Source organism: Lytechinus variegatus, chromosome 1, assembly GCF_018143015.1.
Source record: "Lytechinus variegatus isolate NC3 chromosome 1, Lvar_3.0, whole genome shotgun sequence".
NCBI lineage: Eukaryota > Metazoa > Echinodermata > Echinoidea > Temnopleuroida > Toxopneustidae > Lytechinus > Lytechinus variegatus.
Window position 1 is genome coordinate 30,692,320 of NC_054740.1, and position 27,631 is coordinate 30,719,950.

The 27,631-nt window shown below is 36.0% G+C and overlaps 1 protein-coding gene across 1 annotated transcript; it reads right to left on the reverse strand.

The window, feature by feature from the left end:
- Positions 1-27,242, reverse strand: LOC121411085 (nuclear pore complex protein Nup54-like). The gene is made up of 13 exons (XM_041603601.1): positions 27,117-27,242; positions 19,355-19,585; positions 16,802-16,924; positions 15,406-15,465; positions 14,187-14,371; positions 13,530-13,717; positions 12,038-12,234; positions 10,606-10,660; positions 9,778-9,871; positions 8,180-8,287; positions 7,266-7,385; positions 4,337-4,447; positions 1-3,299 (listed from the first exon to the last, which is right to left on the reverse strand). Exons 1-13 carry the CDS (start codon positions 27,205-27,207, stop codon positions 3,192-3,194), a joined length of 1,671 nt encoding a protein of 556 aa, XP_041459535.1. The 5' UTR covers positions 27,208-27,242; the 3' UTR covers positions 1-3,191.
- Positions 27,243-27,631: the final 389 nt, after the last annotated feature.

A 27,631-nucleotide genomic window follows, 5' to 3' on the forward strand; every position in this document is an offset into this window, starting at 1 on the left:
TTCTGTATAATATAACTTATTAAGTGTATATCAAACAAATTTTAAAAAGGAACACGATTCTCGATTCAAAAGACACAAAACAAGTTTACTCAGTTACTTTTATGTACATGTATTTTTCAAAGATATTTTTTTTTCCAATTATTATTACAAAGTTTTCATAAAGCTTTCATTTCATGATCCAATGAAGTGGATTATACAAACTCATTGGCATATCTATACACAGTGAAAACTTATACAAAGATAAACTCAGGTTCATGTAGAACTCATTTTGTACAGTTGCACAGCCTCATTCAGGCATGGTGGTAGTTCAGTAAAATTTTTAGTCAAGGCATTGTAAGATAAGTTGATAAACTGACATACGGTTTAACTCAAAGAAATTATTATTTTTCAAAGAGAAAGTGATTTGTCTGCAGTGAGGCAACTAGAGTTCCTATGCGTTATGATGTCTTGTATCTCACTGCCTCTGCTCACACAAAATTATTATTACTGTTCAAGTAGACAGATGCCTCTTGTCTTTTGGCACTCCACTCTTTGCAATTCTCCACCAAGTTGTTAAATGAGTTCCCAGTAAGGTTGAAAAGCCTATGCAGTATGTCTTGCAATTGAGTCTTGAAACTCTTTCTGGAATGCTCCAGAGGGAGTGGAGAAAGTGCAACATTGTGTTCGGGCATGTTGGGATTGTATGACAGGGGTAATAATCTACGATATCTGTAAAGCACATATTCAGATGTATTTAAAAACATCTGAAAAGCTTTATGTGCTTAAAAGCACTCTATAAAAGTGAAATGATGTTCTTAATTTTACTTTGCAACCCAACTTCTGACCAGGGGCCCATAATACAAATCTTAGCAGTCATTGGCGAAGAATATCTTTACAACTGACTACAATGTACTGTACAAATCAATAATTAAAATCAAGTGTATGATCAATCGCTAACCTTTGTGTTACGGGAACCCGGAGATGGTTGTATAACCCATGTAATATTGTTTCTGGCCCAATGTCACAAAAATTTACCATTTACAGTTGGTAATTACAGTGTACCATGGTAACCTAGGTCAGTGCTTCTAAAACTCTAGATGCCCACTCTAGGTTTTTATCCTACACTGCAGTATTCTAAATAGAGAAAAATTATGATAAAAGTAGCAGACTATAAAGAAAACAGAACAAATGGATGGTGATGCTCTGATTCATAACACGACCTCCAGGGGACCCTAACACAAAGCTTATTAATCAATCATAATACTAATAATAATGGTGCCTACTTATATAGCGTGCAGGTTCCCCTTTCGGTGCTCATGGCGCTTTAAAAAGGCACTGCTATTATTACCCCGGCTAAGCTAGGCAACCGATTCAGGCGCACACAGCTTTTTTTAGGAATTACTTCTGCCGGTACTTATTTCGAGTGCAGCACACAGTGGATGAATTTCTTGCTGAAGGAAATTACGCCATGGATGGGACTTGAACCCACGACCCTCTGTTTCAAAGTCCGGAGACTAATCCACTGGGCCACAACGCTCCACTATCATGAAAATCAAGCGTATAAGGCCCAGACATACCCTCATTCCTCAGTATTTTCATACTGAAATTTCCTTACCATGTGATTATAAAAATTGTTCACTTTTACCTTGGGGTAAAATTGAATTGCAATTGATATGACAACAGTTGAGTTGAATCAAATCAAAGATATACGACAAAACATCAGATACATTTTTTTTCTAATTGGATATTACTTTGACTGACCCTGCAGCCAACCTGAGAAAGCTCTTATGCCCAACAGAGCACTGTGAACTATTGGTTGTGAAGCATTGACTGAACTACATCAACAGTTAATCAAAAACACTTTACAGCTACTTAAAGTGACTACGTGGAATGCTAAGGTACATGTAGACCCCAATCTTGAATTAAAAAATTGAAAAAAAATTAAGATACCCCAAAAATGCATGAATATCCCCTTGATTTTATACAATATTTGTATGTAACACATAGTATAACACGTTTATGAGATGGTATCGCATGGCTTCATCATTTACCCTTTTTCTTTTAAATTGCTTTAACAAAATATACATAAATTTATGACATGAACCCACTGTGGAAAAGACTTCCTTGTAGGAAATTAATCAAAAGTGAACCTTTAATATAATACCTGCACAAGCTTGCTAGCCCTATTACAGATAAGGTGTTGGAAAATGGGAGGTCAATTTTCCAGAATGCTACGCAATTCAGCACCCATACCGATATCACGCATCAGCAAACAATTAATGCTTTATGCAGAGATGGTGTCAACAGCTCGCTCAAATTTTAATCATGAACTGGCACCTATAACTGCATCATATATTTTGTCCAGAATAATCTCCTGATGAACATACTAGACCATGATATAGGAAGTTCTGTTTCAAAAAGAAAATATGGTGTAGCAATCCCATGAAGACTCTACATTGAAGCACCTGACTAAATTTGAAACAAGCATAACATATTTTCATTGGTAAAGGAATCAAAAGTGCCAATGCATAACATTCATGTGGCTTGTGTTGCCTTCTGTACAATAAGTTGCAGCATGTAAAATTATTGAGCTTTTGATTTATGTGTTCACTAGTGGACTACCACTTTTGAAGCAGTGGGCATCAACTAACTCATCGCTTGTAGCAGATTTCTTGAACCTGTTCATCCTTGTTTTGCTAGTCACCCACAGACTGTGACATGTCTATGAATAAGCACTATACGAAACACCACATTATACATGTAAGTCACAAAGTGTTCTCAATTGGCTTGATTCTGCAAGCAGGGAGTCTGTGATTTCCTTTCATTCAAAATTATAGAAGATTAATTCCCCAAGTAACCACATTATATTCATGCAGCATATAATCACATGTACAGTCACTTGCACCAAATTCGGTGTCGGCCTTGCTTCAGTTCAGCCATGAAAGCATGCATACAGATGACATCAATGAGCTATTAAATGTGGTCATGTGAAACCCACCACAAATATACCACTGTATGCTTTGTCAACTGCTTCAAAAAATTACCCAATACATTGCAGTCCACTAGAAAGCTTGCAAATTGATAGCTTACAAACAGTTCCTCACAAGCTGCATCTCTTGTCAACCTCCATCTAGTCATATTAAACATAAGAGTGGTCCACTACGGTTTAGATTTAAGAGTCCATTGAAATTTGAGTCAATATTGATGTATGATCAACTGGTTGCTTCTTCCAACCCTCTCTCAATGAGTTTTAAATCTTCCAAGTCTTCTTTGATGATACCCACAAGATGGCTGATACCTTCTTGTTGTTGTTTCAGATGCTGAGGATTCAAAGATAGACAAATTAGAGATCATATGAAAGTCTGAATATGTGCATAGAATCATGTGTTGTACACCCTACTATACACATGAAAAAAACAATTCAAATATATGGGCTAAAAATAGGCTTCAATATGACTTCAGGTTTGTGTATCAGATTTGGCATTCCTCAATGAGAGGGATGAAGAATTATTAAAATCAAAATAGTGTTGACTGATAACTCATAAAATTTAACACATTTGTATCTTTATTTTATAAAATGATGGAACTATTAGTAATTTCTATTCAAGAAAATGGATGTGGAACACAAAACATGGGAAATCACACTCAGATCAGTCCTTGCTGTACACAAAATCAATGTACTAGGTTTATATGAATTCACTTGGGACTACAAGCAGTTAATCTACACTACAGTTGGTCTAATATCCATTTAGTATAACTGCCATTCAGTCTAATGCCATGAGTTCCCATTCATCTACTTATCATTATGAACTTTGTAGATGACAAATACAAAATGAGTGTAGAGTAACTAGAAATTACACAAAATGGTGCATGAACTAACTGGCAATTAGACTGAATACAGTTTGTAGACGAAATAGATAGTAGACAAAGTGGTTGTAGGTGAATTCAGACTAAACCATGTGGGATGATACTAAAGAGAGAGTAGACCAAGTGTGTGTAATACAATCAACAATCTACTTCTGTACTATTACCTCCAAAATATCATAATTGACTGAGACAAAAAGCTCCCCATCTCACATAATTGCTACTCTGCACGATAATTTTTTTCTTTTAAGATCTCAGTCAGTCTTTCACTACATTTTTTTTTAAAGTGGTTGGTTAATCTTCAACAAGACAGCTGAATTAAGTTCTACACAAAAAATAGACCCTTCAGCATTTCAAATGTTGTTGACTACATTTTGGTTGACCAATCTCTCAGGATAAATGCGTATAAGTGACATCACAGTAAGAACCCATTAATAACACTATAAAGCGTGCATGTAACATGAAAAATACTTTGAGAGTATTGTAAACTCACCTGTCTAATTTCATACTGGAGATCAGAATCAATAGAATACTGCTCACTATTACGACTGAATGGAAGGTGACTCTGCAAACGGATCTGGGATAACATCTCATTCAGACGAGCCTGAAACAAAACGAGATGATCTTTGAATGTATTCATGGTGGAGAGATAATATATAAAAGGTTTTGCACAATATCATATGACTGTTTGTAATCTTTTGTAATTAGTTGTTCCTAACTGTAATACTCCGGGGGGGGGGGAATAATGCCTCCCCCAACAAGAAAGTTGAAAAACAATAAAATACATACGAAATAATTACCTCAACATCTTTTTCTTTCAGAAATTGATGAGGGGGTTATGAAAGACATTCATGACGAAAATCTCGCGTTTGAGAGCTGTATACCCCATTTTTCCTTATCATCAGATCTCTTCTCCCAGTAATACAAATCCTATTGCCCTCAAGCATGAAATTTAAGTATAGAAACACCTGTTTCTTGACCTCGGTCCGAAGATAATTCACCCCAGCATCTACGGTCACAGCAGGGGGCCACACACGATGGATTGCAATGTGTGTACTTCCGGCGAGCGCATGGAGTTCCATGTATACACGCGTTGATAGAAAGTTTTTTCTTTCTTTCTTTCTTTCTTTCTCTCTCTCTCTCTTCCTTCCTTCCTTTCTTTCTTTCTTTCTCTCTCTCTCTCTCTCTCTTCCTTCCTTTCTTTCTTTCTTTCTTTCTTCCTTCCTTCCTTCCTTTCTTTCTTTCCTTCTTTCTCTCTGTCTGGCTGTCTAATTTTTTTCTTTCTAGACTTATTTTTCTTCATCCACCCCCTTTCTACACCTCTAAAGAACGTGCATTTGCCAATCATATCTGTAGTGAGGCCTATAAATGTCCTTTTCTCAAAGTTGAGGTGTAGGCCTATACATAGATAATACGTTTGCGATTAAAAAAATAGTTACAGGCATAGTTTGTATTCAAATTATGAATAAGACTTTGGGGTAAAAAAAAATGATGATTTCATATTTTTGTGCATATCAGCAGCATGATTATTATACTTTGTATGTTAATTGGTATGCCATTACTTCTATTTTTCGAACGTTAAGACTGTATCATTGCGCGAGTGAACCCATTTTCTTGCTGGACGGACAGAAACTATGCATGCATCGCGGTCCTTTCATGCTAAGCATACCGTAATTTTTATTCGCTTACTTTCCTTATTTCAAGGTCGATTTTCTTCGTTCGAAATTGAAAATGGACTAGTATTGGATGTCTGAATGTAATATGCCTTTGAAAACGTGATTAATATCGAATACAATAATTTCATTCCGAAGATCCTTCTACAGGCAGACAAGTCTTACGTAATAGCACAGCTGTTGTTTATCATTTCGTCCTTGGCTCAACGCTCATTTAGCTGGCCCGTGGTGGTGAAATCGAGACAAGGGGATTACCTGGCCAAGATGGGTTTATCGGGGTTGGAAAAGTTGTTTGAGATATCCCAAACACAAATCGGGGTATAAAACCGCAGTTTGCAGTCCGAAGTGAGGTCGAGAATCAAACGGGAAATTTTCGTAATGTGTACCAAAAATTGCCATTCAAGAAGTTTTATTTCCTTTAAAAATACCAAATTGTATGATTTCTCACATAAATAAGCATAAATTAATGAATTAGAAAAAATAAAAGGACTTTCATAAATTTAGCTTTGAATTACCCTTGGAGTATTAGGGTTAAAAGGGTTTTATGACATCTGCTCCAGAGACAATTGCTCCGCTCTAAATTCCACACACTAATCAAATGACCAACTTTAACCCTGGGTTTAACCCTAAATAGACAGGGCTATTTTGACGCCTAGAAAGACAGGAGGAAGGGGCTGATTCAGCTCCCCCTTAAAGCGACCTTACATTCACAAATCATGGGCAAATTGAATCAATACGAAATTTGCAAAAGGCCAATTGACTTGCATGATATAATCCGTCCGTCATGAGAGCCTGTCGGACTAATGCGATAAAAGTTCGGACAAAAGCACAAATTTAACCGATGTAGTGATCGTATTTACTTTTTGATTGCTAAAACAAAACAAATATCCTTTGTAAAGACATGTTTCAAAATGGAAACATGCAGTATACTTCTGGTTGGTTAGTCTACTACATATCGCTCTCCTATTAGACCTCCCAGACATGCCGGCGTCTATTACACAACAGGTATGCAGTCTGAAAGCAGGCCTTGTAATTGCTCTTTCATATCATAAGCTGTTTTCTCGAGCGAAACTTGAAACAGGGCAATAAATCCTGGCACTTGGAACAGACTCTCATTATATAGTGACAGACTTGAATCCCTGATTTCCCCACGATTTTCTAAATTTCTTATGTATTTCTTTGTTTTTTACTTTATTGTTTTTCATGGTTTTTCAATGGACATCGTCAGGGACTTTATTTTGAACATAAATAAAATGAATTAAATTGATTTAATCAGTAAAAGTAAAAATAATTATCAATTCATAAATTATGGATAAAAACACTATTTGCATTAGATTTGTACACAAATTCACGTCTTTGAGTAATTTTGAACAACCATGGCAGTCAGAGTGAGCTTAAAACAAATGCTACAGCTCGTCTGATATTATGTCATGGTTCCAAGATTAATTCTGACTAATAACTCAATTAGAACATGCAACATTACTCATGTGAAAGCCAGAATATGACTATACATTATTTTGCCAAACCTCCTGGCAAGCCCTGAACATCTTATGTTTCATATCACATAAAATACTTATGGATATAGACATGTTTCAAGAAAACAAAAAAGGTAATGAAAGAAAAAATCTATACTGAATAAAGATTCTACAGCTTACAATATTGAAAAAAAAAATCTTGCTACATGTTACTCGATTAAAACTTCCAAGATGAAATGATAAAATGATCTGTCATACATATTTTGTAACCTACCTTCATCTGGGTTGGTGCATTTAACTCTGCCATCAGTCCCTCAAGCTGTGTTCTAAGATGCTCCTCCTCTAACTGAATGGACACTCCTTGTTTTCTCTGGACCTCCTGTCGAGCCATGACCTGATAATCAGTGGTAAACAGAAATGAGGATCTGGCATTTATCATCTACTCCCTTTTCTATTCCCGATTCTATTTCCTTATCAGCATTTTCCCATCTCCAAAAAATTAGAACTTTACTCTGCAAGGTTTATAAAATCAACTCAATAAAGTGTTTTGCTGTTTCAAAAAAATCTAATTTCCAGTTATGAAACCCTTTAATCCTGTTTCAAATTGAGTTAATAGGGAAATACTGTTTTGTCACTTAAAAAATTGTACACAGCAAGAACATATAGAAAACAACGATAAATTCAATTAATTTAACATGAAAAGTAAAGAACAAAAAAAAAATTCCATTTATTTCCATTTTGAGTTAATGATAAATGGAAAATCACTGTACTAGTGCTCCAGAGCACTTATAAAACATTTTGGAATCAATTGTGTTGCGACTAAGCCCTCATCTGGAAGATGCACTGATTTACATTAATTCTCAGGGGAGCAGGTCTTAATATCAGAAGGAGTAAAAACAAATCATTTCAATTCCACTTCTGCCATAAAACTCTTAAAATAACAGGTAGTTTATCTCTGATGCTACTTCATTCCATTGTCATAGGCTTATTTGTTGTATTAATGAGGGTAAAACAAGAAGAAAAATTTGCGTTTTCCATAGTTTACACATCGACACACTCAACAAAACACTTGCCCATGGTTTGATGGGCATAAACTCGGCTCAGTCTGATAATGTCATCTACTATCAACATCTTCTTCCTCCTCTACTTCTTCTCGTTGATCATCATCTGAATTCCATTTATACCTACCTGTAAAACTCTATGTGATAATTCTAGATGTCTTCTCTTATTCTCTGCTATCCTCGCCTGCAATGTGTCCTGCTGCTCTTGCAATTTTTCCAAGTCTTTGCTTACAAGCTATCAACAAAAATAAGTACAAATAAATCAATCATTTAGTCTGCTTGAGAAAGCATCTCTAGAAAAGGGTAAGTGGAATGCCCCTGACAGGTTTCATTGTGCATTTATATGTACACAGGAGCATTGCCTTTGTAACATTGAAATATCAAACATTGCCTCTTTTTTTTTCATTTACCCTTTGAATACATTCCTGGATTTTCAAGGGGGGGGCATTTTGTAATATTTGAAAAGCAATAAAAAAAAGCCCTCGATTGCATATGCATGACACATTCCCATAAAAAAAATGACTTTGGTGTCTCTTGAAAGGGGGGGGGGGCACAGGCCAGATTACCTGGATACAGACCTGCCAACCTTTGGGAATGAAAAACTGTATTCTGTGATTAAAAAAAAATGTATTTTTCCCCCTAAAAGTGTATTTTATGATAAAATGCGTGGCGCACTCGCTCATCGCGGCGCTCAAGCTGCATGCAAGCTAAAATGCCCACTGCTATCGCAGATGAAAAAAAAAACATTGAAACATGTGTATATCTTCACCCTGGTTTTAACAAAATGATTGAAAAAAAAACAAGTTACCTGAAATTACATTGATCTAATAACCATACTTGTGTACGCTTTATGAAATAGAGACATATAGAGGTGATTTTTCTCAATAAATTACGATTTTGTAAAAAAAAATCAGATTTTTTTTTTACAAAAATCATATTTTTAAATAAAAAATGTAGTGCCCTATTTTGGTTGCAAAAACGTACTAAATACGCCTAAAGCATACTGGTTGGCAGATTACCTGTATATGCCACTGCACAGTGCAATAATCTAAGACCACGAAAATGAAAGGAATTAGAGAATCGGGGTAATGCCAGAGCTGCCAACCTGAACAAGAACATTTCAGTATTTTTAAAGCTGAAAATCAGTATTTCGGCAAGGAAATCAGTATTTTCAAAGAAATACCATAGGACAACACATAAAACTGAAACTTGAGAAATCAGTATTTTGCATGAAACCATCAGTATTCTTCTCATTTTTCAGTACTAAATACTGAAAATCCGTACTACTTGGCAGCTCTGTAATGCCCCTCTTATGATGTCACATAATTCAATCATTTTCAAGACAATGATAAAACTTAATTATTAAAATACCTCTAGTGGTATCTCAGCAAACCACAGCAACATCAAACAAGAGTCAAAACAATGTTTTGATAGCAGTTGCTATTAATCCTCCCTGTACACCTCATATTAAAATAAGTTAAGTTACATTAAAATGTAGCATGACCCAAGAAAAGGAAACTGTTTGTTAATTTTTTTTGTCTCAATGCCCAATTTCTAAAATACAAAACTTGACAATATTGATAAAAATTAATGATGCAATCTTACAAATATCAATCTCTTAGTTTTTTCCAAACAATTCAAATACTAAATGAATTTATCAATTATACAGAGTGTAAAGTCTGTGGAAGGACAGTCATTGTCAACTTGTTTTTAAAGCATACTTACATCCAGTCTTGCTTGATGCTGTTGTGTCTCTTGCTGCTGATATTCTAATCTTGTCTTGATTACATCAAATCCAACAAGTGGGACTGGGATCAGCCTAGAATTCGAATATGCACATAAGAATTAGAAAAATATTACAAACTAAATGAGTTACTTATTCACGACATATCCACATCCATCACTGTTTAAAGCATTTGCCTAATACACTTTCGTAAAAATTACATCTGCATTTTGCTGATCACAATTTTAGAAATCAATTTGAAAATTTTCTTACAATATAACAGAATTCGACAAAAATGTACATTAATGTTGTAACCCGCAAGTGAAAACCCGAACCGTACCATCCCGTATAATCCAATAATTTGCAAGCAGGACCCGCTGACCCGTCAGGTTTTAACCCGCAAGTCAATTTATCTTTGAAAAATGAAAAATATTATTTCTACAATCCCCATACTATACAGGCTCAATTCAGGAAAATATATGCCAACTAATAACCTAGCCTAGAGTGAATTTACTTACAATTTGCAAAAACGCCTCTATAACGTTTACTTTCTCAATATCTATTCTATCTATCACGCATTTGTCATAACATGAAGCCTGGCCAAGACCTGTACACAATTACAAGTATGTATTAAGCTATAGCAAGAAAGGGAGTTAATGCTTTATTCTCAACTATACTCTTCTTTAAGAATAAATTTTCAGCAAAAGACTCATGGAAGATATATGAGGAGAAAGACATTATCAACAATGCCTCAATGTCTCTAATTATGACAATTTTTTGTGGAAAATATCAGAATTTTCCTTAGCTTTTTATTTTATACTGTAACTTACCTATCTGGATCAGGATTATCAAGCTGAGCTTGCCTCCATAGTCTTGGGTCATAACCTAAAAGGAAAAAAAAATAACATTGAAATTAAGTTTCTAATTTAAATGCCCCCATCCCCTCCCCAAAAAACATAACTCTCACTGCAATTTATTTCTTAAAATGCATTGTCAGGATGATACAACATCTCCTTTGTGAGACCCAAATCCATTTTTTTCTTATTTGCACTGTTAAGGCCATCGCACATTTTACGACCCGACCGGTAGCCGACTGGCTTGCGACTGGGTGAGGGGAGAGGTGACGTCAAAGCACTTGTCAGCTTCACAGTCGCAGACCGGTCAGAGACAAGTCGCAAGGAAAATCAGAAGGATTTGACATGTTGAATCCTTATGACTGGATCGCAAGCTCAATCCAACCTCCAGCCAATCAGACAGCAGAGTTGCATAACGCGTATTATGATAAACAATGCGCATACGCAGTAGTAAGCGCAATTTCTCAGATGCTATGCCAAAAAGCAAAAAGCGCATGCGTGAGTCGCAGATCGGACCGCAAGGTGTGCGGTGTCGAGGCTTATGACTGCCTTGCGATTCATCTCCCCTCACTCAGTCGCAAGCCAGTCGCAAGCCAGTCGCAAGCCAGTCGCCAACCAGTCGGGTCGTAAGGTGTGCGGTAGCCTTTAAGATCACAAAAGTAGAGCCAGCTATTTATTGAAAATATAAGACAGAGCAAAAGATGCATTCAAAAATCATTGAAGAATTGTAATTTTAATAGCAGATTATTATTATTTTGTTCACATACGTCTCATTCTTCTTCAAACCATTCTCTCAGTCTGTCATTGTTATTCACTCATTCCCTCATTATTTCAACTGATGTTTCATCTCCGTTCCCAAGCACACTTTCATCATGTCTCGATCCCCCAGACCATTTGTGTAAACATTGACATTACTGTTTTGCCCCCTTGATGAACAACTCCTAGTTCATCTCCATCCGTTAATTCTTCCTCAGAATATTATGTACAATGAATGATAAATTGTAGTTTAGTATAGAGAATAAAGTCAGTTGTGATTGTGACTCCAAGCCAAGCAGTCATGGCCATTTATTGAGTAGAGATCAAGATAGAGTATGAGTTCAAGTGTAGAGTCAGAATACACAGACACAAAAATGCAAATCGGCTATTATGTGTATCTGAAAAAAAAGGAAACCTCTACTCATTGATTTAAAGCAAAACCTCTTGATTTCATGCATAAACTTCACACATAAATTAGCATTGATAATGGCATCATATAATTTCCACGATGCAATTTTGTAGATTTTGCCATGTGTGCAAAAATTTGAAACTAAATGCTTAACCAGTGGTGAAGGAGTCCTTACTGAACCTATCAAATCACTTGCCTTGGCTGCATGTCAAAGGTCTCATGACCAACATTTGTTGAACTTACCTAGAGGAGGATTCTGGAGGTAGTTCTCTAACTGAGTCTGTGTCAATGCTTGTCTTGGTTGCATGTGAACAACCCCCAAACTACCAAGCTGTTGCTTGATCTTAGCGTTGTTCAAGAAGGCAAAGGTTTCTGTTGATGGGATGCGTTTGGTAGCACCAGTAGGAAGACGTTCCAAGATGTAGATCACTACCTCCGATCTATAACAAACGAGTACAATGTGAAGAAAAGGCAAAAATTGACTTGGAAGATGTAAATAACACAGGTTTGCATAATCTGCTCTGAAAAAAATGCTTTGACCTGGGCAATATACAACTTATGGTAGGTCAACTTGAGCAAATGTTACTTACTCATACTATGTACACTTTTAATCATCTAGGATATATATATATTCTACGTGACATCTTGTGGATGAAAATACATTTTAAAGGAGAATGAAACATTTGGAATAAGATAGCTTGTGTGAAAACAGAAAAATCAAAGAAACAGATCAAAGAAAGTTTGAAAAAAATCGGACAAATAATGAGAAAGTTATGAGCATTTGAATATTGTGATCACTAATGCTATGGAGATCCTCAAATTGGCAATCTGACAAAATTGTGTGATGTCACTTGTAAACAACTCTCCCCATTACTTTAGTATATATTTCACTTGACTTGCCTCTTTCATCACATCTGTCAGTAGATCATGTGTTCTTTATTTAGGAGGGCATGTAATACAGATTTTCAAAGAATACATCATGGATGAAGAGTTTGTATCGCCATAAGAAAAAGCAAAAAGAGACATTTTGAGGGTATTTTGTAGTCCATCAAAGGGAAAGTTGTTCACATGTGACATCACACATCATTGTCGCATTGCCAATCGGAGGATCTCCATAGCATTAGCGATTGCAATATTCAAATGCTTTACTTTCTCATTAATTGTCAGATTTTTCTCAAACTTTCGATGATCTGTTTCTTTATTTTTCTGTTTTCACACAAGCCTACTTGTTCCAAAGGTTTCATTCCCCTTTAAGTAGGCTTGAATAGGCCTTTTTTTTAAACTCAGGTTAATTTGAATCAACTCCACCCTTTGTTGCCACTTCACAGTCCACTGTACATTCTTCTTTTCCTTTTTTTCACCAGTGCAGCTGTGTTTCAGGCTATTTCACTTTTTTGCCTACTAAACCTAATAAAAATCTGGGTTTTCTCAAAGCATATTCCTTCTGTTGTAAGAATGAGTACAAAGTTGAAAATGTAAGCTATAAACGTGCTTGTGAAAGTGCTACATGCACAAAGCTCCTCACATCTCTAAGTAAGAGTGGTCAAAGTGGAATACAGAAAACACATAATGAATTTATTGCACTGACTTCATTAACATCCACAATGCAGATATTTGTTCCCATTAGATATTAAACATTCACATACAGAAAAATAAAAGGTGGAATATGAGTACACAAATAAAAAAAAGGATAAAGCCCTAGGTTATGTGGATAAGTCAAAGGGGGGGTTCTTACTTATCATCAGGAAGGGGTCTGACATCCTCTACGCATACAGACAGAGTTGGTTTACTGCCCATGATCCTGTAGAGTGAATCTACCAGCTGTTGTTGCTGAGCCCTGATTTCAGTGTCTTTCTTCTTGAAGTGTAAGACAACCAGACCATCTTTTGTCTTTGCTGTCGGCTTGACGCTATAGCCAACCGTCTAGACAGATTAGAATGATGAATATTAGTGCCAATTTGAAATCATTTCATAATTGTTGTGATGCCAATCTCTTATAACTGGTTTCCATTTTCTGGAACACGTATATTGATCTCTGCATGCCCTAAGCAGCAAAGGTTGCACAAATATTTGACTGAAAAGATAATGTTCATCCTATAGTGAATATATATCTTTTTTCTTACAGAAATCTATGTGTAATAATGCTTATGCTTAGCAAAACATCTGTTCCCATTTCACTAAAATTTCTTTTAAAAGCATCTTTACTGCTTTGAAACACCTGCCTCAAAACATGTGTAGCATGGAAGAGTTATATCCCTTCACTAATGAAAATTAAACAATGTATATTGTCATAGCAGTGATATGTGAATGTAAACCCTGAATTGGTTTCATCCTTAATCTATGTGTATGCGTACCCATGTGTATGTGTATCTATGTGTATCTTGATTCTAACCTTGAATCTACAGAAGGGGTTTTCTGGAGTGAAGTTGACTGTGGTATTCTGATTGACAAACCCACTACCGGTCCCCCAGAATGCCTGAAGTTGATTCCATTTGGCTAGTAGGTTATCCCTTTCATCTCCATAGATACTGGGTACAGATAGAGCAGCAGCGAGCAGAACAAGGTTGTTGTCAACACCTGAATAATGAAGAGACGTAAAATAGTGACATTGCGTCAGGTTCCAACTCTCTCATGGTAATCGCCAGATGAATCCAAGTACAGTACTTACTGTGCATACACGGCAAGCAGGCAAGCCGGAACCTAATGACAGGGGTAATTAATGATACACAGTAATGCTCATATGAACATATTCAAAACGTTCAAATTCTGTCATATTTTAGATATTGAATTGTGAAGTCAGGTGTTAAAATTCAATAGAGTTTGTTTCTCTGGGCTCGCCGAACATTGTAGTGTTGTTGTCTACATTTGACACTCAGCATGAAGGAGTGCATTCTGTGGTGGGGTTCACAAAGAGGCCATTCTTATTACGCTTTCTTAAACTAGTTCACTGGAAATCGATTCAGGAAACCAATTTGGAAGTTCGCTTAGCTATCGTTCCCACTTGATCACACGAAAGTGTTTTTCAAAATCACTTCACGTAAAGCGATCTTGTTGCCATGGAAACGCTGTCAGTGGGGTGACAGATTTCATGCAAAATTCAAAACCGCAGCGTAGGCATTCTACACCTGTCGTGTGGAGTAGCGCGCTCAAAATGTGCGAAGATTGCTTTCCAAAGAACAGTTATATCCTCATGCTAAAACCTGTTTAACGAGGCAAAGCGATCTTGAAAACTACATCGCGAGGTGGTTTTCTGAACCCGTTTGGAAGGTCGCTTCCAAGATCGCTTCAACCACTTTTACTACACGTCAAACTAGTTTCCACTAAACTAGTTTTAGGAAGGTAGTGAGAACGGTGTCTAACTTTTGAGCACAACTGTATCTGTATTCCTAAAGCATTTTAAAGATATCGTTCATTATGCTACATCAACCACACAAGGTGATCGGAGCATTTCTAAGCTCTGTAAAACGAAAAAGATCGGGGAACCAGTCAACAAAAGTTTGAGTAATGACTGGTTATCATTCGATACAATACCATAGAAGCCAGCCTTATAGTAATTTTGTGCAGAATATCATCATCTTCATCAAAGGTAACTACATTACTATTGTACCTACCTAGTTGTTGTTGTTGCTGCTGCTGCTGAGGCTGAGCACCAAATCCAGTACCTAATCCACCTAAATGCCAAGAAATAATGTAACAACTATGATTTGAAGAACTATATTTTAATCCAAAAAATTTTGGGAGATTGGCTAAAAAAAAAAAAAAGAGTATTCAACAACCTGCATATCATGTGTATCTCTCCTATACAAACCTTAGTTTAACAAGACAGTTTTAAGTCGATGTTTCATGAGCTAGATCCATAAACTTAAGTTGTGATGCCACCTCAACACATATTCCCAACATGGCCAGAGCTTGACCTTGGCCATGTTCCTGAAACGCGCACAGGGTATTCAGGGATACATTTCTGCTCTTATGTCCAAATTTCATTAACTTGATCCATAAACTTTTAAGTTATGATGAAAATTAGCCAAACACCCCCAACATAACCAAAGTTTGTTGACTCTAAATGAACTTTGACCTTGGTCATGTGACCTGAAACTCGCATAGGATGTACAATGATACTTGATTGATTGATCTTATGTCCAAGTTTCATGGACTAGATCCATAAAATTTCCAAATTATGACAATTCCTCAAATAACCCCAACATGGCCAAAGTTTGTTGACCCTAAGTGACCTTTATCATGTAACCTGCTCAAGCAAGATCTCCAGTGATACACTATTACCCTTTGAAGTTTTATGAACTAGGTCCATATACTTCCAAAGTTATGACAACATTTCAAAAACTTAACCTTGGTTAAGATTTCAATACTGATTCCGTTAACATGGTCTAAGTTCATGGACCCTAAAGGATATGGACCTTGGTCATGTGACCTGAAACTCAGGCAGGATAATCAGTAATGATTACTTGTAATACTTGATTACTCCTATGTCCAAGTTTCATGAACTAGGTCCATGTACTTTATAAGTTATGATGACATTTCGAAAACTTAACCTTGGTTAAGATTTCAATGTTGACAAAGGAGCCGGACGAAAAGCGGCGCCTATAGTCTCGCTCTGCTATGCAGGCCACACAAAAATGCTTTAATTTAGATTATACATGATGAAGAGTATTAACCTCGTAGGGTCAGAAGGTATAACTCACCCAAAGTGAAATGACATTCATAGACGTCGCATTCAGCCTGCCTGACAAAATAGGGACACAGCACATGCTGTCTCATCAGGCACAATCCAGTCAATTATACATGGTTACATGCTGTACTAATTTTCTCCTTTATTTCTTTGAAAACATCTGCTTCTCTTAATTTATGAGATAGAGATAGGTACAAACCATGCAAAACTAGCAAGAGCACAATATCAATCAATGCCTGGGGTCACAGAATGTTGTGTGTTCTGACAATTTCAACATACAAATAATGTAAGATTATCCAAATCAAGGGTTTTACACTTACTTGTAGTTGTTGTTCCTGTGTTAAGACCACCAAAACCAAACTTGAGGCTAGAGCTAGAGGTAGCAGTTTGACCAAAGCCACCCCCACCAAAGAGAGATGATCCTCCTGGCTTGGCACCGAACCCTGGACAAAAGATTACAAATAAGTTCAAAAGCTTAAGACAGAATAAAACAATCACCATGAGCTATTAAATTCTTCCCATCAGAAAGAAAAATGTTAAAAGTGGATATGGTATACTGCAACGGATTGCTATCAAAATGCAAACATGGACATTCATAACATTAAAGCAGTGTGACTATTTGCGTGCACATCATGTATTCAATTAATCATGAAGAAGAATCATGTACAAACAAATCCAATTAATGTCATTGTTACATTGTAAAACTTTACATGTTAATATTTATTATGATCAATTATGAAAATTTTCTTTGCAAAATACCCAGCCAAATCACACATCCCTGTACAATATAGCTTGCTCATTTATGGTGGGAAATATTTGTGTCTGAAAAGTGAAATACTTAAATAACTGATTTTTTAAAACTAGATTATTTGTACTTGTTACATTATTGAAACACTGCCAATGAATAAATATAAAATGTGACTGGAGCAAATTCACTACTCTTAAATTGTTACAATGCTATGAATGCTACGTACAGACTACAGACATGCAACACATAAACAAGTGGAATGCCTCTGGCGGTCTCACCTGCATCACATGATTCAATATGGCAGCAGTGCTGACTTTGAAAATTACTATAACTCGCACAAGATGTTCAGTGATACTTGGTTACTCTTATGTCCACGTTTTATGAACTAGACCAATACACTTACAGAGATATGATGGTAATTCAACAAATACCCCCAACGTGGCCAAAGTTCATTGACCTTACATGACCTTTGACCTTGATCATGTGACCTGAAACTTGCACAGGATGTTCGTTGATACTTGAATACTCTTATGTCCAAGTTTCATGAGTCAGATCCATAAACTTTCAAAGTTATGATGGTAATTCAACAGATAACCCCATTATGGCCAAAGTTCATTGACTTTTGACCTTGGTAGTGTGACCTGAAATGCGCACAGGATGTTCAGTGATACTTGATAACTATTATGTCCAAGTTTCATGAATCATATCCATAAACTTTCAAAGTTATGATGGTAATTCAACAGATACCCAAAATTCGTCAAAAGTTCATTGACCCTAAATGACCTTTGACCTTGGTCATGTTACATGAAACTCAGGCAGAATGTTCAGTAATACTTGATGAACCTTATGGCCAAGTTTCATGAACTAGGTTCATATACATTCTAAGTTATGCTGTCATAAAAACTTCAGTTAAGATTTGGTGTCGACACCGCCGCCTTCGCCTACATGTATTGTCTCACTCTGCTATGCAGGTGAGACAAAAATGGGGAACTGTATTGTCATCAATAAAAATGGGAAATGCAAAATAGTACATTACCAACTTGTAAAGCCATTTTTGTGTGCGTGTGTCCAGATATTTTGGTGATGTTGGATGAATGACATGACAAAAATAAAGCTTAAAATAATGTATAACTCAAAATGCAGCAATATAGCAAAAATGAGTTTTTGTGGTGTTTTTTTTTATAACAAAGTGGTTCACAGAGGGCATACTGAACTACATGGCAGCTCGATCAAAATGACGAAAATTACCAAAATAACACATAAAATAAACAAAGTTTTCAATAGAAAGCATCATTATGACCATGGAAGATACAGGTAGATGCAAAGGAACTCAAGAAGAAGCAATATAGCAAAACTGTGGGGGGGGGGGTAGACAAAGTGGATCACAGACGGCAGGCTGGACTACACATCTGCTATTTTACCCACCTAGATCAAAATTAAAGCCTGTGGTGGAAGGCTTGATGCCACCACTACCACTGCCAAAATTGAAGTTGCCTGGAGTAAAAACAGTACCATTAACATATGTACTAGTCACTCAAATTATGTAAACTAAGGATTTCTTGTTGGCTTCATTCTGGCAATAAAGTGAGCAGTTTGCAGTGGATGTTTGAATTATTACACAAGCTCATAATCTAGCCTTTAGACAACGTTCCATGTCTGTTATTTTGCAAAATGCAGGGTGAATACAAGCCCCTGATCTGTATGCAAGCTCAGCCACAGAGCCTTGAGAAGCCTGCCTTGGACTTCCTATTACAACCATTTTTAAATTTCCTGACTCCTGATTGCTACCCAAGCCAATACTTGACCAAGAATATAGCCAAGTCACAAGGCCTTGTCAAAAGACTAATGAAATCAGGTTCTAGAATATCAAGCATCTATAAAACATCTACACAAAAGGTTAGAGTTGGAGAGTGCTGAGAAGTTAAATTTCCAAACCAAGGATATACATATACCAGAAAAAGAATCACATCTGCAAGAGGGGGGTGGGGCTGGCGTTAAAATTAATACTTAAAATGCTACCTGAATTTTCACTGCAGCAATCTGATCCAGAATAAGTATGACAGGTAATCTAAAAATCCCCAAACAGCTGTACCCTTCACTTTCAAAGATAAGAATTGATTCATACCTCCTGTGCTTGTAGATGTTCCAAAGTTGAATCCAGATGCACTGCTAGTTGTCTGAGTATTTCCACCAAGCCCACCACTCCCAAAGCCAAAGCCTCCACCAGTACTGGTTGTAGCTGTTCCTATGGGTTTGATCCCAAATCCAAATGCAGAGCTGCTCGTGGTGGTGGCTGTAGAAGTCCCAAAGCCAAGAGTAGGTGCAGTTGTTTTAGTTGTACTACCAAAGGAAAATCCTATTTAAAAATGAAAATAATAAGCATGTGAATTGATTATCTGTAGAAAGGTTTGGGGCAAATTTCTGTACTGTTTCAGCATTCAATCTAGATTGGATACTTGTATTGGCAATAGCGAGGTAAAAATAGGGTGATATTTCGGATTCAAGTTTAATGTCATATGAAGCAGAATAGTATCCTGATCGATTTTACACCTTTTAACGAAAATAAGGTGAACAAAAGTGTCGCTATTAAAGGCGAGCACATAATACACTTGCCTGTAACGCAGAGAATGGAGTTAAAAAGGAAAGTGGAAGATGACTTCACCATTAACCTGTTTTTCTTTCTTTTTTTTACGAGAAATATTTTGCACAAGAACATTCTCATGCTGTTTTTTACTGCTTCTTTAAGTCAAATGATAAAGCTATCAAGCAGACTCACAGTGGAAAATCACTTTTGATTTTTTTACTATGCAAAAGCATAGTAACCCCGACTGGGGCGCCTCGGACTTCGGCCGGAACTTAACCACCCTTGGCTACTTTTCAGATTTTTGTTTCGGAGGGGAATATCATGCCTGCTACAGGGAACCATACAGACAAGGGACTTGAATGCATGTGATACATGAACATACCTGCTATTGAACTGCACACACAGCAGATCCAAGTTGCTTTAAAAAAAATATTCCAGGGGTGAAATCCAGCAGTAAAATCCATGTTTTTGACTTCTAAAGATTCTTATGACACTCGCTAATTATGGACTCCAAAAATCTCGTAAGGGGGAAGTGATTTCCACTGGAAATATCTCTGCCGAGATCGCACAAGTTTGATCTATCACAAGAAAATATGCAAAGGCTGCCGCAGGGATTCCCCACGGCAGAAAATTCGACACCCTTCCAAATATGGCACTCTCACAAAGCTATGTGATCACGTCCAACATTTAGAGCCGAAAGAGGTCCGTTTGTTAAGTAGATAATTATTGCTTACCGACTTCTACATCAAAATTATCAAAAGTAATAATTAAAATTCGCATTTGCGCAGCTGAGATCTTGGCCCTCGATTGCGCAAGCGCTGCGAAAAATTTGCACAGTGGTAGTGTGGGATATAATCTACAAGGCTGTATGATTAATTTTTTTTTAAATAACAATGAATTATAGTAATTCATTCATGAGATGAAACATTTGCTCTATCATACTGCCTCAAAACTGCTGATCTTTTATTCAGACTCGCAGATCCTGATCATACATGTTTGTACTGCAAAAAAAATGGTATCGCAATTTTTTTCTTTTGTATTTTACTGTTTTTTTTATTTCTTATCTATTTCTTTGTTTCCCGACTTGTTTTTTAAGAAAATTGTTGCAGACTTAATTCCGATGATAAACAAGACAAAATTACGTGATTATAAATTATAAATTATACATAATAATTATAATTATTTATAATCAAATTTTAGTATTTGTTAAAGAATTAGTTTTTATCTAAAAATTATTCTTCAAAACAGCATTTTGTAACATCGCTACGTCATAACAAAGCGGTTCAAGGGTCAGACCTATTGTATTTGCTTTGTTGACAAACGGACATGACGGATCGAGGGATCTACACAAGATCGATCTGGTAAGAAATTCTAAATTTTTAAACTTTATATTAACCAATTTTTGAAACCTTCATATGCATTAGGCAGGGCGCGACACTAGCGCTGGTCCAACGGTCCAGACCGGTAAAATCGCTGTCGGGCCAGTAGATTTTCAGAAATAGCAAGATTTACTGGTCCGACATGACCAGTAAAAAATATTGTCGGGCCAGCAATTTTTCCAAAAATAGCAAGATTTATGGGTCCGACATGACCAGTAATAAAAACCATTGTTGGGCCAGTAACTTTTCCAGAAATGGTCAAATTCACCGGTCCATCATAAACAAAAAAAATATTCCACGACTCAAATTGCAAACCATTTTCCTCCCGTTAATTTCTGTCATTCACACACAGAATACACACAGAATGAATCGCATGTAATTTTTACTTGGGTAACATACAGTGTGCATAATACAGTGCGTATCAAAAAAAAGTTTACACTTTGAAAAAATACTGTAAAATTATACATTTGTAATATCCAGAAGATTTTTCCATATTTTAACGTTGGTACAGATCCATTCAAGCAAATGACGATATAACTATCGAAAAATATTTCCGCTTGAGTGAGCACCACTTACTTTTGAAAAGTTAGTGAAAATTGATTTGCGCAGAACGTTGAAATAGCTATGCGAATAAAAGTAAACCTTTATCATGAAGAACACGTCACTTAGCAAGTAAAATTGATTTGAAGATATCTTTGACCTCTTTCAACTTGTTTCCTTGCCCAATACACTTCGAAGAGTGCATTGCGCCCGCCCTACTCCCCCACACACCAAGGCCATCAAGATGATATTTAATTTACACTGAGCTGTGATTTACATAAAATGAAATAGGCTTGATTTTCATTCTGTTAATCATGTTGAGCTTGGGAAAAGTGTGGAGAAACAAGTATTAAATGAAATAATAAATGTCAACCCACTTTGAATAATAAAAACTTAGTGAAAAAGTGCTGGAGATGTCTGATGTAAACTTTTGTTCAGATTCAGTCATGTCCTCAGATCCAGCTGGCACAAAAAGGGTAAAAGTTGTCCTTACTAAGTGTTGAAATTTCAATTTGGGTGGCAAATTTGTTTAAAAATGCTTGAATGTATCTGTTTTATCTTAATTGACTAAAAGTGCAAGGGAAATGCAGGAAAAATGTATCGCAGGGTAAGTTTGACTTTGCCCTTTCCCCTTGACACTGCGTGAAAACAAGCATTTCTGCGCAAACAGATTTCTGCGAGCTTTACAAAAATGAGCAGTGCTCACTCAAGTGTAACATTCTGTCAAAAGTTTTACTTTCATTGGATAGATGAGACCCAAACCCAAGATTAGATGTGGAAAAATTACCCACATGTTTTATATTTCTTAATTCCCAAAGCTTTTTCAAAGTGTAAACTTTTTTTTGATACGCACTGTCTAGCCTAGCCAGCCACACAGCCCACATGGTAAAATTCCTACTGGCTGCAAGAACGAAGCTTGGCCCCAGAGCTTGGCTAACCTCTGGCAGAAATCTCTCACAGAACTGTCAAAATTCATTGTTCACACTCATGAAAAGCTCTTATTATGTCCATATTTCCTAAAAACTGGGGTAACTCTGTCAGTTGTAAGCAGTAAAAGGAGAAATTTTCACTTGTTTTAGTTCAAACAGATCGGGTTTCGAGTGATATCATCTGAATACAGCCCCACATATGTATTTATGTGTGTGTGTTGATACACTTGGTTTCTGACTTTCTTTTTTAGCTATATTTTAATTGAGTCAAAAAGAAAAGTTAATTTATTTATGATAGCTTTAGCTTTCTTCCTCTGTTTTCTTTCTATCTTTCTTTTCTTCTTTCTTTTCAATCTTTGTTTCTTCCATCTCTTCTTTCATTTTCTGTTACTTTCTTTCTTTTTAATTTCCCATTTTTTCATTGTTTCAATCTTTCTATCCTATTAAAAAGTATTTTTCTTTATTTCTTTTTTGATTTCTTTAATTCTTGAGACCATCCAGCCTATATTTATCTCTTCTTCTTTCTTTCCTCCTTTTTACCCTTTCTTTCCTTCATTCTTTGTTACTTTCATTCTTTCTTCCTTCCATCCACCAATTCTTCACCCTTTCTTGTTTTTTATTTCTTCCTTCTTTCAGCCCTTTCTCTTTCTTTCATTCATTCCTTCCTTTCTTCTTTCTTTTGTTCTTTCTTTTTTCCCTTCATTCAATCTATCTGTTTACCTTTTTTTTACTGCTTGCTTCCTTTCTCTAATTCTTTTCTTTCTTTCCTTCATTCCTTCCTTTCTTTGTCTCTCAGTATTTCTTTTTTTTTCTTCCTTTCATCTGTTCTTTTACCTTTTCTTCCTCTTTTATATTGCTTGCTTGCTTCCTTCCCTTCCTTCTTTATTTCTTTCCAATTCCATCATTCTTTTTTCCTTCTTTCTATCATTTTACCTTTTCTTTATTTCTTCCTTAATTCCTTTCTTCCTTCTTTCATCCTTCCTCCCTCTCTTTCTTTTTTTCCTTCTTTACATCTCTCATTTTACCCTTTCTTTTTTTATTACTTCTTTTTTTCCTTCACTACTTTCTGTCTTTTTTCTTTCTTTATTGTTTCATTTCTTTCCTTCATTCCTTTATTTCGTTTATTTCTTTTGTTCTTTCTTTCTTATTTTTGTTCTTTCTTTCCTTCCTTCCTTTCCTTCTGTAGTTCTTTCTTTTTTTCTTTCCTTCACATCTATCCTTTCTTTACCTTTTCTTTTTTTCTTTCTTCCTTCCTTCATTTCTTTCTTTTATTCTTTCTTTGTTTCTTTCTTTCTGTCTTGATTTCTTTTTTGTCTTTCATTCCTTCATTTTTTTTTGGGGGGGGGGGTAACAAGAAAGGACAGCAAAATAAACTCCCGCCTTTTTTAATGTTTTCTTTATTTTTGGGGACCAGTAGATTTCAGGTTCGGACCAGTAAAAAATTGAAAAGCTGGAAATCTACTGGAAACTGGAAATCCGACATGAATAGGTTGGACCAGTAGAAAAAAGGGTTAGTGTGGAGCCCTGCAGTAGGCGTATGAAGGTGTAAAAACAAATAAAAATCGTCATCATTTACATGATATTTATCTTATAAGATGGATTTCCTAGGGAAATGCATCTTTGTTTGGTCAGTCTCTTAGTCTTATACATACATGTACATGGTAAGCAGTTCAAGGCTCCATGATGGAGAGTATATGTCAAAATAGTAAAAAAAAACATCATCATGGAGTCCTCGGCTCAAGCCTCCACCAAGGCTAGCAAGCATGTAAAAATCTACGTCCAGCTGAACTGTCCACATGATCGCTCGCGCAAGTGAAATTATGGTATCTGGTGAAAGAAAATATTTTTCTTATTTCAAGATAATATCACATTTTCTTTGTGAATTTGAAGAGAAATTACCTTCAGACTGACAGAAATGTAACTTTTGAAATAAATCAAATTATTGGCTGCAAAAAAAGAAGAATGAAATTAGATCAATTTTCAGCATTTCTCTGCCATAGACTGTGTAGTTAAGAAAAGGACACACACAGTTCCAATTTTTTAGCTTCCGAGAGCTGTTACATGCCAAAAATTTGTCCATAAAGAGACCAACTCCAAGTCGCCAGGGCGAATCTGCATTAGATCTAATGTTAGACTTACATGTAAATGTACGGGTATTTTGAAAACATTCTTATCTTTGTTCTTATCTTTTACCTCATTGAGATAAGAAGACGCTAAAATCATTGCAAATCAGTATTCTAAAAATCTTCTTAACGCGTTCTTATCTCTGTAAGGACTGCCTCCTTCTTATCTTCAATACACCCAATTTTAGGATACTACCAATCAAAATGAGCTTTATATTGGCAGTTTAACCAATAGAAGTGTTCCTTATGTCAAGAGAATATCATGGGCGCTGCACGTACACTGTTTCTGGCGCATTGCGCGAAATGTGCATTTTATACGCAATGACCGATTATTATTTTGAGACATGTGCACAAAATAAAGAAAGAAAGTAAGTAAAGTAAATCAGCTGCCCGCTTTACACGGTGACTACAGGACCTCAACATCTTCCTCAGCCCTTGTGTCTGCACTCGGATGGGATAGTCTCTATACACGCCGCCTTCTTGCTCAGTGTACCCTCTTCCATAAAATTCATCATCATCTATTTCCTGTACCTTTTCCTCCTACCATTGGTCCTGCCACATATATTGGACGACATGATCACAGCCTTAAATATGCTATACCAAAAGCAACCACTGATGCATACAAGTTCTCTTTCTTCCCAAGTACTATCAAAATTTGGAATCACCTACCAGGACCTGTTGTAATGGGAACAAACCCAGCTGTATTTTGAGAGGCTGTGCTGCCATTCATCCGCTTGATGCAGCCTCCTGTTGGGTCTCTTATGCTATAAACCAAGAGGCAGTTTTTTTGCACGGTGCACATTCACTTTTAATGTATATAAGTGAAATTTCAAATTACTTCACCATGGCACCTCGCACTGATACACAGAATGTTTTCATCCCGGGATAGCTTTGAAGCTGATGAAAGGGATTACTCTTCAAGGTTCAAGGAAAAAAAGTAAATAAAGAAAAAGAACGAAAAGGGAAAATAAAAAGGCAGGAAAAATGAAGAATGAAAAAAAAAAGAAAACGAGAACACTAAAGGAAAGAATAAAGAAAAATATTTTTATAAATTAATAGAAGAAAGAAAGACAGAGAGAAAAAAGAAAGTAAAGAAAGAGAGTAAATCATGAAGAATGAATGGAAAAGGAATGAGTGAAAGAAAGAAAAAAAGAAGAAATAAAGAAAGTATTAAGACACAAAAGTGTCAGAAAGCAGAAATTTGAAGAAAAAAAATAGAGCGAACGAACGATAAAAAAGAACAAAAAATGAAAATAAAACAAAGAAAAATAAGGGAGGAAAATTTGAAATTTAAGGGAAGGAAGAAAGAAAGAAAAAATATAAAGACGAAAGAATGAATGAAAGAAAAATAAGGAAGAAATAAGAAGATTACAAAAAAATAAAGTGAAGGTAGAGAGCAAGGAAAAAAGAAAGAAAAGAAAAAGAGTGGGAAAAAAGGGAAATAAAAAAGCAGAAATAAAGACTTGGTAAAGAAAAAAAGGAAAAGGGAAAATAAAAAGGAAGAAACAAAGAATAAATGAAACATAAGAAGAAGAAATTAAAAGATTCAAAAGATATATCTGGAGAATGAAAGGAAGAAAGACATAGAAAGAAGAAAAAAGAGAACAAAAATAAAGAAAGAAAAAAAGAGGATAGAAAAAAGAGATGGGCAAAATAAAGGGTGAATGAAAGAAAGGGTGTGATAAATAACTGTTACTACCAGAGTCCATCAATTTTTGAGCAAGAATGAACACAGACATCATGAGATGTGATAACCTCGGCTCTAGCTATCTTAAATATCATAAAATATCGAAAGACAAGAAAGATAAAAGTTAAGAACGATTTCAGAATACCACTTATCTATTATCTTGATTTTATTCTTATCTTTTCAGCGAGCTTTTGTATTCCTGCTATAGATCTATATGCGCAAGTTATTTACGGAATTACGCGCTCAGCAGCCATAGCCATGGCATAGGAATTAGGATGGAAAGCAAGATAAGAAAAAGATGATCAGATGATAAGAACGTTTTCAAAATACCAATTTAAGAACGTGACGTAGATAAGAACAAAATTAAGATAAGAACATTTTCAGAATACCGCCCCAGGCGTTTAACTGTATACATCAACCATCCAGATCCAGAACTGTTGTTAGCGCCGCCAACGCAACATCATGCACAGCGGGATCGCGACAGCAGCTGCCCCTACGGCGTCGGGCATGTTGGGCCTCATTTTTCGTCAGGTGTATCCGGTCAAATTTTTGCAGTCTGTCGAGTCATGACAGAACAAAAACTTTAGATGGTAGATGTCTTATTGATATATTTTACATCGAGTCATGATATATAAAATATCTCACCTGATGTCCCAGTTGAGGTAGAACCAAATCCACCGAAAGATGGTTTATTTTGCCCGCCAAATGTGCTCGTACTGCCAAAGTTGAACGACATCTTGAATGATATTGTGAATATAAAGTTTATTCGAAATTTCCGATAGATGGCGCTGGCACAGTTTCTACAAGGCCCTATAAAAAACTGTATAGGGCCTTGAGTTTTTGCAGATTTTTGCAGTCTTTGAGAGTAACATAACCAGTGGCGTAACTACGGGGGCATGGGGCACGTGCTTCCCCCCCCCCCCCATTGGCTGGCCACAAAAAAAAACCGTGGAAATGGAGAAAAAGAGGGAGAAAGAAAGAAAAACGTAGTGGGGAATGAAAAATAATTGTATATTAAATATATTATATTATGTTATATTATATATTACATTATATATTACATAAGAAATATTTTTTTATAACTTTAAGAAACATATAATTTGCTCAGGGACTATGTGTTCATCATTCCTGGTGCTCACATTGTCTGTTTAATTCCTGGT

Bases quoted from the DNA above. Each gene is read 5' to 3' on its own strand.
- LOC121411085 (XM_041603601.1), bottom strand. From the start codon at position 27,207: ATGTCGTTCAACTTTGGCAGTACGAGCACATTTGGCGGGCAAAATAAA. The intron at 19,586-27,116 runs GTGAGATATTTT...ATTTTTAAATAG, and splicing joins TACCTCAACTGGGACATCAG to GATTTTCCTTTGGTAGTACA. The intron at 9,872-10,605 runs GTAAGTTACAGT...TTCGAATTCTAG, and splicing joins GATAATCCTGATCCAGATAG to GCTGATCCCAGTCCCACTTG.